General features: G+C 37.1%; 1 protein-coding gene across 1 annotated transcript in view; it reads left to right on the top strand.

Moving 5' to 3' along the window:
* Positions 1–14,740, top strand: part of LOC129244369 (uncharacterized) — a 55,288-nt gene extending 40,548 nt beyond the window's left edge. Inside the window, exons 5-14 of the mRNA XM_054881989.1 lie at positions 9,459–9,612; positions 9,840–10,107; positions 10,278–10,381; positions 10,454–10,691; positions 10,760–10,888; positions 10,948–11,157; positions 12,141–12,492; positions 12,547–12,698; positions 12,765–14,573; positions 14,726–14,740. Coding sequence (XP_054737964.1) covers positions 9,459–9,612; positions 9,840–10,107; positions 10,278–10,381; positions 10,454–10,691; positions 10,760–10,888; positions 10,948–11,157; positions 12,141–12,492; positions 12,547–12,698; positions 12,765–14,573; positions 14,726–14,740 — 3,431 coding nt within the window. The remainder of the gene's footprint in view (positions 1–9,458; positions 9,613–9,839; positions 10,108–10,277; positions 10,382–10,453; positions 10,692–10,759; positions 10,889–10,947; positions 11,158–12,140; positions 12,493–12,546; positions 12,699–12,764; positions 14,574–14,725) is intronic.
* Positions 14,741–17,293: the final 2,553 nt, after the last annotated feature.

The raw sequence follows: 17,293 nt of genomic DNA, 5'->3' as shown, positions 1-17,293 counted from the left end.
GTTTTATTTCAACTAATTTTCTTTTAATCTATTTCATTTTATTTAATTTTACTTTAATTTATTATTTATTTCAATTTACTTTATTTTATATCATTACATTTTAAAAAATTTTTTTTTATTTTTTATTATTTATTTATTTTGTCTTTCCCTTTTATTTAATTTAATTTTATAAGTTTTTCAATTCTTTTCTATTATCATTTAATTAAATTACTGAATTTCCTTGACTTTTTATTTAATTTATTTGACTTCATTATTTATTTAATTTTTTCTTTCATTTTTTCTTTAATTTTTTCTTTAATTTTTTTGTAATTTTTTTATCTCTTTTCATTTTTCTTTTTTTCTAATATCTGATCTTAAATTTTTTCGCATTCATTATTTTCCGTCTTCAATCAAATGTTTTTATTTCATGATTTGTGGTTTCAAGAGGAAATTAAAAATTTCACTGCTCCAGCAGCAGCTCCCAAATAGTCCTTGCATTAACCTATACGACTTCATGCACACATTTGCACAAATTAACACATTTCCAATGAACGAACTCGCACATGTGACCCCATTTACGTTTAACCATTCAAATCTACGGCAACCAAATAACGCAATCTGACATAAAAATTGGAGCAAGGGCGAATGTGCTGGCAGGATATTAAAGCCTTCTAATGCGCTTGCAAAATAACCATACCCACCAGGTACATACATACATAGGTATATGTACATACCTGTGGACTTAGAAGCATACGGTTGTGTGCGTGTATTTACATATTCACATCAATTTGCCTGTAAACAATTTATGAATAAATAAACAAATTGTAAGATTATGCATAACTTACAGCTAAATCCTTCTTCTCATAACTACACATGCACATACACACATGCACCTGTACAAATGGTTGCACATCCGCTGCCATTCAATGTGTGTTGCTCATATAGTACGGCGGGTAGGCCCATAGCAAAAATTGTTGAAGGTGAAAAGAGTAAGCGGTTATTGATGGATGTGAAAGCATGTGGTTATGTAAAGGATTTACAGCGAAATTTACTGTTTACACTAATCTCATTTTCACGCAAACCAGTAACGGTGCTAAAATTTAAAAGTGTTTTATGCCGTTTGCGGGAGAGGAAAATTAAGTGGAGAAATGGAATGAAGTGATTTATTTCATAAATAATAACGCATGAATTAAGAGACGCACATAAAGAACGATAAACAATTTTTTATTACATTATTCTTTATGTGACTTCATTTTGATTTTACGCAGAAAGTAATTCTTTGGATAATTTAAAAAAGTGGTTTAGATTAGCAACTTTGGCTGAGTACAACAAAGCAAGCCAGTCGTATCTGTTTAACTCAAGGCAATTAGAAAGCCCAAGTGAAGCCAAATCCTTCTTCGTTTGCATTTTTCTACGCAGAGAAGCACCAGGAGGCATCTACGAACAGCAGCAGATAGCACTTGGAATGTTTTCAGCGCCGAAGCGCTTGCATCCATTTCATTTGACTTCAGCTAGCAAGCAGGGGTTATTTATTCGCGACTTGATGTCTATAACCCTATTAAAGCTCATAAAACCTACTGTTTCATCATCCACGATATTTGTAGTCACACAAAATATCATAAATCTCGAACACCACTAGGGCCATCTCATCAAACATTGTGTTGTCTGCGCCTGTACCTACCGGCAATCACCCTTATAAATATGAATACTACTTTTTGTTGCTTTTTTAAGTCGCTTTTTATGCAAATATTTTCCAAATTGTCCTTTTCAACAAACAATTATTTTTCCTAATTGCCGTCAAACCATTTTTTATGTTAGTGAGCATCCACGCAGTTTAAAAAGAAAAATTTACAAGTTCATAACATTCAGTTGACACTGCCATTTGTCTCATTTCCGGCGTTCCACAAATTGAATACAACTATGACAATCATTTATGAATAATTTGAGTTCCTTTGAGTAATTTAATATTTTTATGAATTATGAAAGGAAACAACATGAAGCGCAAACGGAAGAAAAATAAGGAAAAAACCTTTGTGCTCATATTGTATTTATAAACAGTTAGCTTGCCCAAACAGAAAAAAGTAAGGAAAATTAATTAGAAGGTTGAAGGCTAAAACTAAACAAGCTAAAAGTGAGTGCTTTGCGAAGAAAAGAAAAAAAACAGTCCACAAAAATTAAAGCAAATGAAGAATCAGAAGTCAAAGAACAAAGGCCGACCAACAACTGAAGTAGTGCGAAAAATCGCATGAAAGGGTTGCTTAAAGCATAAAAAAGGCAACTGGCCGAGCGCTAATACATAAGGGAATAGAAGGAGAATTGGCAATGAAACAGAATAGCAAAGAAATGTGCGAGCTGTGAAGAGAGGCAAACGCGGTTGAAGTACAAAGGGACAAAAGCCAAAATACTTATGACTGAAATTCTAGCAAATTAATAAAAGATGGAGCGAAATTATTTAGCCGCCATAGAAAGTGAATGCAGATGATGCGGAAGATTGTTATTAGGGTCGAATGTTGAGCAAATAAAAACGAATTCAAAGGCGAGCATATTAAGAAAATTATATTTGTGTATTATGTACAGCTGGAAACGGAAGTAGGCAAGATGTCTGCGACGCGTACCCACTGGTTTAACATAGACATTACTACTGCATAATTTATGTAGAGATCTGCACATGTAGATATGTATTCTAATACATACAAATTCGCACAAGCCGTTTTATACATCAAGGGGCGGCAGTAAAAGCCCAACGGCATTGCTGGCAATTCCCAACATCATTAAAGGCACAAAAGGATATTATTCTGTGAATAAAAGTACAGATGCCAGAAAGGATGAGGGGAACTTGAAAAGGCTGAAAGACATGCATATGTATGTATGTTGAATGTGAAGCAAATGGGTAATAACAAATTAAAATGGAGTTATTAAATTTAATGCAAAATTAAATAGCCGCCCAAAATAAAGCTATTTGGAATTTAAATGGAAGCAAAGATGGAAAATCAGAAAAAAGATGCAAAAACGAAAATTTTAATGTAAGAATGAAAGCATTTAGCAAGTTATGTATGACTGATAGAAAGTGGGAAAATTATGTTACGCATGACAAAATAGGGGAAAAAATGTAAAAATCCTTGGGGAAAAGAGCAACTCTACGTATGACCAAATATTAAGAAAAAATGTGTAAATTCTCATATGGGAAAACAGCTCGAAGCAATTGTTAAAGGTGATGTTAGGTGTCTTCGGTGTGTTAGGTTCAAATCTTGGTGCAAGCAAAATTAAAAAAAACATTTTTCTAATAGCGGTCGTCCCTCGGCAAGCAATGGCAAACCTCCGAGTGTATTTCTGCCATGAAAAAGCTCCTCATAAAAATATCTGCCGTTCGGAGTCGGCTTGAAACTGTAGGTCCCTCCATTTGTGGAACAACATCAAGACGCACACCACAAATAGGAGGAGTAGCTCGGCTAAACACCTAACAGAAGTGTACGCACCAATTATTTATTTATGTTAGGTGTCTAATTTTCACCTTGTGTCGGTCATTTTGAGCTACTTAGTAAATCCGTCCAAGAGGACATTAGAAAGGCTACTTTTTATTTGAAAACTCAAATTCCATAGCAAAAGTACGAAATGAGCATAGAAATGAAAACTTTTGCTAAGAAAGTTAACAGGCAATACTGTTTTTGTTGTGCCATAAAACTTGGAGAAAAGAGCGCGTTAAAGTAAATTTAATAAAACATATAATGAAAAAGCAAGAACAGTAAGTTGACCAGAACTAACGACTTTACAACGCTACAGAGCTGCATAGACTGACACAATTTATTTAATACTGATGCCTAAAAGTTTAAATAACTAAATTTTACCTTCAGGTATACTATGAATTTCTTGAATTCGCGTTTCGAGCGAAAAAATAATGGCCAAAGGTATCGCAGGTAGTGCGGGCAGTGAATGCAGCTGCTACTCCGTTTCCTATTTTTCGACACTCAAAAACGTGTTTACAATTACAGATATATCTCAGAAAATATTTAGCGAATCGAATTGAAATTTTCAGAGGATATACTCAAGTATATATACATTCCGAAAATGAAAAGAAAATCGATTTTTTGAAAATTACAAGTGTATAATCCCTTAAGTTTGTTCGTCTCCCAGAATGCAAAATGAAAAGGAAAGATAGGATAAAATCGTGCGACACTTCATTGAAACCAGGCGAAAAAGTTGGCGTCAATTACTTTACGACACCGGATTGCAAGATCTTGCCAATTTGAAAGAGAACGAGGTTGTCTTGTGATGCCTATGGAAATTCGCGCCGGCTAATTCGAATTGATAACACTGTGTGACAAAAAAAACAAAAATTAAATATACTTTTATGGAGACCTATATTAGCACAATTTGTGGGTATAGAAAAACTAAAAAAAATGGAATAGAAGAAATTTCTAATACACCCCCAAAATCTCATTTTATGGCCATAAAACCGTTTTTCAGTAGGTTGATGTGAAGAATCACTCCTAACCTCGCCAATTTCCATCCGATTTCGAATTAGTTTTTTTAGTTCGAATGAACGAAAACAAGCCTTTTTGATAGGGTGTTGACAATTTTTCTGAAATGACAACTGACGAGACTGTAGACGGAAGTATTTGGAATTTTTTTATTTTTTCTCTATTTTTTCAACTTTGACATAATTTTTACGATATTATCTGATATTGAGGATTTTTATTAGTACACTACTGTTATAGAAAATTTAATTTTGCGTCGAATGAGCTATATTTGACTGTAATTGAATTAAAATTAATAGAGTTGTGTGAGTTTTAAGATTTAATTTTTTTTTTTTTACTAATTTGGTATGTAGGTATAACTTACGCTAAATGGGAATAAGGACGTGTTTTGATGCGTTATTATAATATAGATACGTAATATTTATTGGATATATATGTATACATAAGAGTACACTGCATACAACTTACATATTACCACACATTTTTTTTTTTTCAATATATGAAAAAGCTCCCAAGTCTACCAAAGTTCACACTGTACATTGATTAACAAAAGAAGTTTGTTATTATAATTTAACCTTATTAAAACGTCAAAGTTTTTTTGTTTTGCTTCAATTTGTGAGAAAGAAATGTGCGATAATCGCAATAAGTTTTGTTTCATATGTGGTTTGTGGATCAAAAACATTGTTTGAAGTTACAGAGTAATAAAGCTCTGGTTGATGGCTACAACGATTTCTTTAAGCTTACATATACTACTTCTGACCGCTGGTATGAACCGGAATTTGCTTGTACTGAGTGTTCATTGAAATGTTGATGTGGTATCATCAGCCTTATCATAAAAACCAGATGATTGTTATTTTTGTAAAACGGACGTAAACGGTCATCATTATAAAACTCGAAAGCTCATAAAGTATGCTGATGTTGCATCTGTTAAGAACCCCTTAGTCTTGGACGATATGATTGACTCAACTGCAGGTCATGAACTGAAGGAAGTTCAACTCATTGCTGATGATAATCAAACTGATAACAATAAACCTGATGATGAAGAAAACTTTCTCGCTTCTCGATTTAAACAATGGAATTTAGTTGATGACGACTTCAGATGAATGATGATGATCAAATTTATTACAGAGAAGTATTCAAAACTGATGAAGAGAATGGCAAATGTACCGTACCATACTAAACTCCAAAGGGCCGTTTCCAATGCATTTTTAAGTTTGGAACAAGTTCCGTTGTGTACTGCACCGTACCATACCATACAGTGCTGCACTGCACTCCAATAAATATTATGTGTTTATAATGACACTTGTTATCATTTTCATGCTTCAAAACGCGCCCTTATTCCCATTAGCGTAAGTTATACCTACATACCAAATTAGTAAAAAAAAAAAAACAAAAAATCTTAAAACTCACACAACTCTATTAATTTTAATTCAATTACAGTCAAATATAGCTCATTCGACGCAAAATTAAATTTTCTATAACAGTAGTGTACTAATAAAAATCCTCAATATCGGATAATATCGTAAAAATTATGTCAAAGTTGAAAAAATAGAGAAAAAATAAAAAAATTTCAAATACTTCCGTCTACAGCAGGGGTGGGCAAAAGCCGGCCCGCGGGCCGGATCCGGCCCTCTTGCTAATTTTATCCGGCCCGTTGAAAAATTCCGCACATAAATTTTTTTAAACTCTTTTATGAGATTTTGTTGACATCAGCATTATTAGTGTGCGTACTGTATATATAATAGTCTTAATAAAATGGGCGGTCGGTCTCCTAGTGTGGACGATGTCGTGAGCTTAAAAAATCCTCGTGTGTTTCACACGGGTCGCTGGCGACGATCGCTCTCAGGGCGGTTTTTTCGTCAAACACAAAGGAGACCGCGCTAGATTCGAAATGCCTGTGAGTAAGGCATATGCCATAGATGACTAGATGTGAAACTCTTTTTCTCGTGAGAGCGCTGAAAAATGTGCATTTTTTATAACATTTTCCAATATTGCCACACCGGTAGAAACATGAATTGGGTATTTTTGAATCAAAGGTCTGGAATTTTTAGTTTCCACACCACCATTGAGGTTAGTATTTAGTGTGCGGTTGCCCAATAGCCTTATATCACTCGTAAACACCTACATATACTAAAAATAAGCACAATCCGTACGAAATATGTACATATGTTGTCGCACACAAAATTGCTAAGTTATGTAAGCCGTTTTCTGAAGCAGAATTTGTTAAACAATGCATGGTACAAGTGTCGGAGATATGTTGTCCTGAAAAGAAACATATTTTTGAAAATGTAAGCCTTTCAAGAAGAACAATAGTACGACGGATTGAAAATATTTCAGGAAACTTACTTGACCAGCTAAGAACTAAAATTGCTGATTTTACCTATTGTTCTCTGGCTTTAGATGAGTCCTGCGATATTACTGATACAAGTCAATTTATTCGCGGCATTAACAAGAAATGCGAAATTAGCGAGGAACTTCTTAGTGTGCATCCAATGAAAGATACAACTACTGGTGAAGACTTTTTTCTCGCTCTTGAAGAGTGTTTAGTTAAAGTAAGTTTAACTTGGAATAAAATAGTAAGCGTCACTACGGATGGTTGTACTAGTTTAACAGGGAAAAATGTAGGCTTACTTAAACGAATTCGCGACAAAGTAAAAAAGTTACAACCAGAACACGATATATTATTTTTGCACTGCATTATTCATCAAGAAGTGCTATGCAGAAAGGTTTTAAAACTGAATGACGTCGTTACTGTTGTGACCAAAGTTGTGAATTTTATTCGAGGACGTGCCGTAAACCATCGACAGTTTGTTGAATTTTTGAAAGAAATTGAAAGTGACTTCTATGAAATTCCTTATTACACTGAAGTGAGATGGCTTAGCATTGGTAAAGTTTTGGACAGATTTCAATATTTGCTTGATGAAATAGTATCCTTCTTGTCGATAAAAGAAAAACTACATGATTTTCCTGAATTGCAAAATAGAGCTTGGCTAAACGATTTCTCATTTTTAGTAGATATCGTAAAATATTTGAATGAACTAAATATAAATCTACAAGGGAAAAAACAATCCGCTTTCAATATGCACTCAAACGTCAAAGCATTTATGACAAAACTAAGTTTATTTGCTGAAAACTTTAATAATAAATTATTAAATCATTTCCCCTCATTGCAAGCACGGCGAGAATCATTGAAAAATACAGATTTTTTTAAATATAGTACAATAACACAAGACCTGCATTCTGAATTCCAAAGAAGATTTCAAGATTTCAAAGCTATTGACAAACCTTTATCATTAATTAGCCAACCTTTCAATTTCGATGTGCAAGAAGCCCCTGTTGAAATTCAACTAGAACTAATTGACTTACAATCAAATATTTTACTAAAAGAAAATTTTCACTCAAACGAATTGAGTGCTTTCTATGGCGCTTTGAATGATGAACATTTCAAACATTTTTTGAACTATGTTCAAAAATACCTTGTTTTATTTGGTTCGACATATATTTGTGAAAGAACTTTTTCTTTAATGATTTCCACGAAAAATAAATATCGATCACAAATTACTGACGAAAATCTACACTCGGTATTAAGGATTGCTGCAAGTGATTTGGAACCCAATTTTGAAGAAATAATGTCAGATGAACATTCGAGATTTCACGTTTCGCATTAACTTTAAATATTTATTTTACCGTTTGATGTTTTTCTTTTCTTTTTTGAATTCTATTTACTATTATATTTACGAAATGCAATATAAATGTTAAATTGTAATAACTATGTGTCAATATAAAATAATTTGTATCATTAAGACATAAATAAGTAACAAAATAAAATGTTTCATTGACTGGTTTATCTGATAGGCATTTATTTATAAAAATATTTCTTTAAAAATTACGTGACATATTTTATTCAAATTGAAATGATACTTAGTGTTTTTGTCAAAAAAAAATTGGCAGGGAAAAAACTGGATCCAAAACATCCGCTTGTGCAAAGCATATGCGGTATAGTCCTCCGGCCCGGGAGACATTTTGAAAATTTCATTTTGGCCCGCGCTTTAAAGTATTTGCCCACCCCTGGTCTACAGTCTCGTCAGTTGTCATTTCAGAAAAATTGTGAACACACTGTCAAAAACAAATTCGAAATCGGATAGAAATTGACGAAGTTAGGAGTGATTGTTCACATCAACCTACTGAAAAACGGTTTTATGGCCATAAAATGAGATTTTGGGGGTGTATTGGAAATTTCTCCTATACCATTTTTCTTAGTTTTACTATACCTACAAGTTGTGCTAGGTCTCCATAAAAGTATAATATCACAGTGTAATTCAAAATTATTAGTTTTGCCCCACCTTGTAGTATAATAAAGTGAAAATTTGAAGTTACTCAAAATTCTCGTTGATTTATGATAGTTTTTTCCTTTGGAAATCTTGATCATTTTCTCCATATAGCGATTATTAATTTTGTGCCACCTTGTATGTATATGTAAACGTGCTTCAAAAACTAGTGGAAATATATTCGTGCATTCATAGATACTCACAAAAGCAGTAAATGTTTCCCACTGATCGTTTAGGAAGCGGTAGAGGAAAAGTTGAGATGGAAAATTACTCATTTTTCAAAAAAAATTGCAAAAACACATATTTAAAAAATATATTAACCGTATAAGTTGTTATATTTTTTTTCATGATATAAAATGATTAAATGTCTTCACCCTGAAGCTCGGGTGAAAAAAATGAACCAAAGATAATTGGTTTTAAAAACTCCATACGAACATTTTCAGCATTGAATGAATCTCAAAATATATTTGAAAATTGTCTCAGTTTACTTCTTATTACGTCTACAAATAAGTTAATTTTAAAAAAATTTAAGATCTTATCCGAAATACTTCGATCACTTTACATGGCATCGCTTATATGTGCATACGCGCATATTCTAACCATTTTTTAAAGTATAATCTTCACTTCATTTCTCCACTGAATATTTCTATTTTATTCTCAACTTTTCTCGTTCCAGACTGTTTCTCCTACGAGATGGCCGATCAATGTGATGCCGTCAATGGCACCTTCTACTTGAGAAAATGTTACAATATTAGCTATGCTGAGGAGCATAACATCACCGAATTGGCGTTGCATGCGTTGAAGCGTCCACCGGCTGAGGAGTATTTCACGTAGGTTACAAAATGTGACAAGTGGAAAAGTATCACACAAATTAGTGGCTCTAGAATTTATATTTCTTGTAACTATCAGGCGTGTACTGCATTTCGATTCGCCTTGTCATGTTTGCCTTTCCCAAAAGGCATTTGAGATTTAAAGAAACTGCGAAATAAGCGCGAATCAACATGCATCTGTGCTGCTGAACTCTTTTTCATTTTTTAATGATTTTTCTTTCTTCCAGCAATCACGTACTCGGCTTATCTTCGGGCATTGAAGAAACTGGCGGTATAAAAGTCGAACTCGCTGCCTGTCTTTTCGTTGCATGGGCTATAGTTTTTCTATGCCTCTGCAAAGGCGTGCAATCTTCGGGCAAAGTAGTCTACTTTACGGCGCTTTTTCCATATGTAGTATTAGTTATACTATTCTTTAGAGGTGTAACTCTACCAGGCGCTAAAACGGGTATATTATTTTACTTAACGCCTGATTTCAAGCAGTTAGCTAATGCACAGGTAGGTGAACTGAGCGAACTATTTCGAAGAAAGAGAGAGAGAAAGAGCTTGCGTGCTCTTCCACGTTCTTTTTACCACGTTTATATTGAACTAATCTAATGAGCCAATATAAAAAAAGTGTGCTGCTTCATATTCAGCTTACACCTATTATTTTCACCCTCTTTTCACAGGTTTGGGGTGATGCTGCCGTACAAATATTCTTTGCGCTCAGCCCCGCTTGGGGTGGTTTGATCACCTTGTCTTCCTACAACAAATTCTCTAACAACTGTTACAAGTAAGTCTATGACTTTTTAAAAATAAAAAAAATGGCGCTTGCTTCTGAAGAAAATGTGTCTATCACTTCCAGAGACTCTTTGATTGTGGCCATTTGCAATATAGCCACCTCATTTTTTGCCGGTTTGGTCATCTTCTCGATCATCGGTTTTCTAGCACACGAATTAGAGGTGGAAGTAAAGAAGGTGGTCGATCAAGGGGCTGGCCTGGCGTTCATTGTTTATCCGGAGGTGGTGACACGTCTCCCAGTCTCGCCCGTGTGGTCGGTGCTATTTTTCGTCATGTTGCTTACGCTGGGACTGGACTCACAGGTGAAACTTTCGAGTGTAGTGTAATATCATTTTCAAAATATTTTCACTTTCTCCCTTTCTCCTTTCAGTTCGCGCTCATGGAAACAGTTACAACTGCCATATTGGATAAATTCCCTAATTTACGACAATACAAAACATGGGTTGTGCTTTTTGTTGGAATTTTCGGTTATATTGGTGGTCTCGGTTTTACCACGAATGTAAGTGCAATGCAACTCTGTGTTCAAGAGAAACTTTACTAAACTATTTTTCTCCGCAGAGCGGCATGTATTGGCTGCAGCTAATGGATAAGTATGCTGCCAATTGGTCCGTACTGCTTATCGCCATATCTGAGTGTGTTCTAATTGCTTGGATATACGGCTCTCAGCGTTTCTTAAACGATATACAGGGTATGATTGGTAAAAGATCAAGGTTCTGGAATATTTTTTGGTCTACAATGTGGCGTTATATCACGCCAGCAACACTGTTGGTAAGTAACGGAAGGACGTTTTAAAAATGGGAAGAAGTAGGTTGCCAATTTTGGGAAGAAAAAGTGAAGGGCCTAGAAAAATGATAAGCATTATGAGCTCTTATGAACAAATCTTGCATTTTCGTGACTTAAAAAAGACCGGGATCCCGGAATTCCGTGATGGATATGCCTAGTCTCTTATGAACAAATCTCGGATTTTCGGGACTTAAAAAGACCGGGATCCCGGAATTCCGTGATGGATATGCTTAGTCTCTTATGAACAGGGTGCATCTTTTTTCTTCATTGTGTGAAGTATCGGATTTTCGCGACTTAAAAAACACCCCGGTTCCGAAATTCCGGAATTGGTGTACTTAGTCTCTTATATGGTTTTTCTTTATTGTATGAAATCTCGGGTTTTCGGGACTTAAAAAACACCCCGATCCCGAAACTTCGGGATTGATATATTTAGTCTCTTATAAACAGGGTGAATGGTTTTTCTTCATTGTATGAAATCTCGGTTTTTCGAGACTTAAAAACGGCCGGGATCCCAAAATTCCGCGATTGCTGTACTTAGTCTCTTATGAAAAGTAAGAATCTTCAATGGTTGATCGAACAGGGAAAATTATTTTTCATGATCACATTTACCCCTTGCCAATTTAGCCTCTAGCCTATATTCAGCCCAAAAAGTAGTCTTACCAGATATGCCCCATCATCTATAACAAATCTCAATCTTATTAGCCTTCATACTAAACTATTAAATAGGTTGGTCAATTCAGGTTTAAAAACATCAACTTTTGGTTCGCAAAGGTAAAAATTAGCAAGTTTCTGATAAGTGTAAAACTTGGTATTCATACCTGGAACTTCTCTCTCATTTCTATCACCTCAGAGCTTATAAAACGACAAAAATAATAGCCGAAACCAATTATAGTCACAAAAACTTTCTTCCCAAAACCAATTATGCTAAATATTTTTAACTAATATAAATTTTAAACTCCCTCTTTCAGTTCATCCTCTTCTTCAACTGGGTCGAATATAAACCCGCCTCATATGGCCACTACGTCTACCCGTTGTGGGCCGATGCGGTTGGTTGGTTCATCGGTCTACTACCGGTACTCTTCATTTTCCTAATTGCCTTCCAACAAATTTGCAAAGCACCTAAGCAACTCACATTCAAGGAGCGTCTAAAACTTTTACTTCGTCCCACAGCCGAGTGGGGACCGGCTGGTAGACCATGCGTCAATTTGCATGCCGAACGCTACGACAGCCAAAACTACGACGTCGTCGCCAATACGCAAGTACTAATTAATGGCCTACCCGCTGATGTGTCACCCTATGAGGACAACAGCAATGGATATCGTGATGAGGCGATGCAACTCTGAGAGCGAGTGAGCGCATCGTCGACGACGACAGCAGCAACAAAGACATCCACTGCTATTGTGCGCATGAGTGATCACGTCGACGATGGCATAGGACTGCGAATGAGCGGTAATGGGTCAGGAAGTGGAGGAGGAGGTGGCGATAGAAAAGGTAGCGGTGCAGCTGTAACGATCAGGAACGGAAGTGTAAGTTAGAAAGAATTGCTGAAGTTCTAATATTTCTTTAAATAATTTAAGATTGTATGCTTCCAGCATTCTGACTATGGCACCTCAGTAGCCATCAAAACACCCGGCTCGGCTGGTACTACAAAGCTGCCCGGTCCCAGCATACTGAAGACGTCAAAGAGTAATCAGGCAGCCAGCAATGGCCGTGCCAAAGGGCAGTCGCAGCCCGAATCGAGTCCCAGCCGCCAACCGCTAATAGAAGCGGAGCTCCGTGCCAACGATAGTGTCGGCTCGTTCCTTAATGAGGCAGCCGCATTGGCACAGCGCAAAGCGCAAACGACGAATGGCTATGCTGGCGAGGCTGGTGATAAAATTACAAAAGTGACTGCCAGCATTGTATTGCCCACGAAATCGGCATTACCGACCACTACAGTGGCATCGACAGGCGCTAGTGCCGCCACCACAGCAGCAACAACACAAGTGTTGGTCGCTGGCACAATGAGCAGTGGCCGCGAGCGAATGCTCACCACGTTTGGTGAACGTGGCGTAGTACCAGGTGCAGAAGCAGTTACTACAACAGCGACCAAAACGACGGCAGCAGCAACAACAACTTTTTCCGTAAGCGCACCGACAACAAAAGCGGCGACACCAACTGCGAAAAACTCTAAATTGCCAGATGGAACTATAACAGAGACAGCAGCAGCAATAAGAAAAACTAAGCAACCCACGGAGATTGTGACAACAAAGCCGGCAGCAGCAGAAGCCGCGAAGGGGCTTACAACTACTAAGCCCGGTATAAGTGCAACAACCACTTTATCGGCGGTTGCTGCCCGGCCGGCGTCAATTGTAACTACTGCCGTAACAGCAACAATTACCAAGCCAAAGCTGGCGGCAACAGCAACGGCAGCAGCAACTACAGTTGCTGTATCTGTAAAAATGCCAATTGTTGCAGCGACAAAAACTACAACAGCAACAACTACGGCAACAGTAGTACAGCCAGCGGCAAAAACAACTGCGACACAAAAAGTAACAACAACAACAGCAATTACTTCACCGGCAGGGCAAATGTCTATCGCAAAACCGAGCATCACAGCTGCAACAATGGCGGCTGGAGCAACAGCAATAACAAATACTAAGCCTACAACAACAGTCACAAAAACACTTCCAGAAAGCAAATCGTCAGCCACAACAACTGCTGCGAAGCCGCCAACAATAGCTGCAACAACAATAACAAGTAAATTATTACCAGCTATCTCTGCTGCTCCTACTGCCGCACAAACGACTACACCACCCCCAACAACTACAACAATAACTGCCAAAGTGGTCGCCACTGTTGCCAAAACTACAACAACAACACCATTATCAATGGTCAATATAAATTTAATGTCAACAACAACAACTGTAGCACCAAAGCAATCTGCATCAGCCACAACTACAATAACAACAACAGCACCTAAGCCAACAACTACGAAATCGAGTGTTGCTAGCACTTCGCCAGCGGCTGTAACTATTGCCCCCACCCTCGCCGCACAGCCTACGAAAGTTGCCGCCACGAAAGTGGTCAGCACAACTGCAAATCCCATCACCACGGCCATGCAGAAGCCAACAGTGTTAACAGCAACCTTAAAGGCAGACGCCAAGTTGCCAGCGATGGAGGCAGCAACAACAAAGGCGGCAACATCGGCAGCAATAACGTCGACAACAACAGCAGGCGCAGCAAAGACAGCAGTAGCAACAGCGCCAACAGCTGCTGCAGCCAAAACAGCAAAACCAGCAATAGCAGTAGCATCAGCAACAACAACAACACAACCGGTAACGGGAACTACAACAACAGCTGCAAAGCCGACAACAGCAGCAACAGCACCTACTATAGCCAAGTCAATAATAGCAACAACTGTTGCCGCAACTACAACAACAAAACCAACAAGCGCAGTGACTGCAACAGCAACAAGTGTAATCACCACTACTACTACGATTACCACTACGACGAATAATTCTGGCAAAAAATAATTGTATACAAAATAATTACTTCCCTTCCACCCGCTCAGTCCACAAGTGTATGAGTATATAAAAATAAGCTAATGGCCACTCTCTGTTTAATACCTAAAACAGCGGATTAACGAAGTAAGTACTTAAGCGCCTACTAGATTAACTATTTTAGATTACTCACAAATATTTCCAAGTGCTAAGTTGCAACAAAAACGGAAATTCGAAAAAAAACTATAAACTACTACAATTCAGTCATAAATAATCAGAACTGTACCCATAATTTTATCATAAATATAAAAAATCTAATTTCTAAGGCATAATTTAAGGCGTTCAAAACGTACAGTTCAACCTAACCGTACTACTTACAAGCATACATACTCGTATATACAAGCGAAGAAAACCAAACAAGTTATGGGCTAAGTACTAGAAACAACAATTACTCTTGCATATGTGCTTGTACATATACATACATACTTGTTTTCATAAGTGAAACTTACGAAAATAATTTCAGCTGCCATAAGAAAATAGAAAGGTTTACCGTAAAAGCTGGAATTAGTCAATAAGAATAAACTTTAGCAAATCTTCGACTCAAGTCTTCACTAAATTTAGGTCTTAATGGGGCAAATGAATTGAAAGAGCTGCATGTGGAAGCTAGGTTAGTTTAGCTTGATAATGTGAATCAAATGGGCTCGTTACCATATCGAATCAACCCTCCTCATTCCTTTCCTTCACGCAACAATTCGTGCTTTTCAAGGCACTCAAAAGTTTATTGATACAAAAAATAAGAATCAACCCGCAGATAACCTCCATCACAGATTTTTCGAAGAAAGTCAAAGAAAGCTGCTTGCCTCAATCACAGATTGTGCAAGCCTAACTCGTATCTCCGAGTTTGCGAAGCCTCTCTTAGTTGAGCATAGGTGTATCGCTCCATCGCCACTGCCAACTGAATTGTGAGAAGCCGACTATAGGGTTGGATTCCCGCCGCCGAAAACATCTTGAAAATAAGAAAAGGCTTACAGCCTCATTCTGTCTAATTGTGGCATGTTATTTAACGTTGTTACTCGATAAAAAAAAAAACTTTTGACAGTTGACGATCAGTTGTTTTCCCCTTATAGATTCTTTTGTGTTTAACCCGGCCTGAATTCGGTAATCGACCTCTATCTGTTTGACAGCTCAAACTCTCACTTTGTGGATGGTTTTGCTTTCTTTTTTGGATCCAAAATATTTTGATGGATCACATGGATTCTTTCCTTGGATGGAACTCGCGATTCAACCTGAAAAGAATGGCAAAATAAAAAGAAAGTAGTCTAGGATGTTTCGTAAATTCAATAAGCAGAAATTACCTGAGGCTCAGGTTTGTCTGCAGGCCTAATACTAATCCTACACAATTCTTAGCAAATGAATTGCACACACGGCAGTAATTGCCTTGCCTATCGCAACTTGCCTCCATAACACTCAGTTCGATCCGAGCAATCAGTTCCCAGCAGTCAGTCAAGATAAATTCTGTTCATATCCATTTTAATGCTAGTTGGGGAACGTTTAATGTTATTGGACGATCACAAGCGGGTAATACTAGCAAGCTCCGTAACATATCCCCGATTTACAAAGCTTGATACACGCTTTGTTGAGCCAAAAGCTTTTAATGTTGTCTGGCATTAAAAATTGTTACTGTCGACCGAAAAATATTCGCTCGCCATATTCGTCGCAAGAATCCTCTTAATATATAGATTCACTAAGAAAGCGCTGGCATCGTCTCCGTAGCCCATTTTGGAGCCATGGATAAATCCACTGATGATTCGAAGCATTTGGAAATATACCATATGCCATTTCATTCCTTTGTTGTGTGAAGCGTGATGCGTAATTTTTTTTTTCAGGTTACACTGTATTTTAGGAAGTGCTGCTTATGACTGAGGGCGTTGTGCAGCCTAATTTATTTTATTAGCAGATCTGACGAGGGCAGACAGAACACATGAAATGTTTCCGTCTAGCAAGATCTTAGCATCCCTGTGGTCACAACCTCGAAGTGACCGTTGTGCTTTGCCCACCATGTTTTGGAATGTAAGCTGCGACAGATATCGCAGAATAAAAAAAGCTAGACTACATTTTCTGAAGATTCTTGACGTGCTGCAAATTTGTATTTGGTTCTGAGATAACCTTTGCTAATTTTGCAGTGCTTACTTACTTACTGCAACTTAGGTTTTTTTATCAGCCACTTTTTACAAATAGCTCACTGTAAATTCAACAGACGATAGCTCAGAGAAAATATGTAAGAGAAGGAAAAGGAAAGTTTTGTACTTTGATACACTCTTACCATCGTTTAAAAGCAAATAACTCCTAATGCTACAAATCCGCTCCCTCTACTCCCTGGAAAACCAGACGTCAGGCCAGACTTTTCTGAGTTCAATTTCGGAACCAGTATATCGAAACCTTTCGAGAAGTGTAGTGAAAGCAGTGAGAAGTTTGTGGCCGCCTTGGCAATCGGACGGCTAGTAAATTCATGTCATAACTTCCAAACGCAGACCGCATTTTTCCCCCAGCTTTTTCGTTAGTAGTTTTTTGATGCTTTTATGTACTGAAGTGCATATGAATGAACTCATATATCCTAATTTTATGGAACAGCTCCCGGC

This window comes from Anastrepha obliqua, chromosome 4 (assembly GCF_027943255.1).
Source record: "Anastrepha obliqua isolate idAnaObli1 chromosome 4, idAnaObli1_1.0, whole genome shotgun sequence".
NCBI lineage: Eukaryota > Metazoa > Arthropoda > Insecta > Diptera > Tephritidae > Anastrepha > Anastrepha obliqua.
This window is presented reverse-complemented; position numbering and strand designations above follow the sequence as displayed.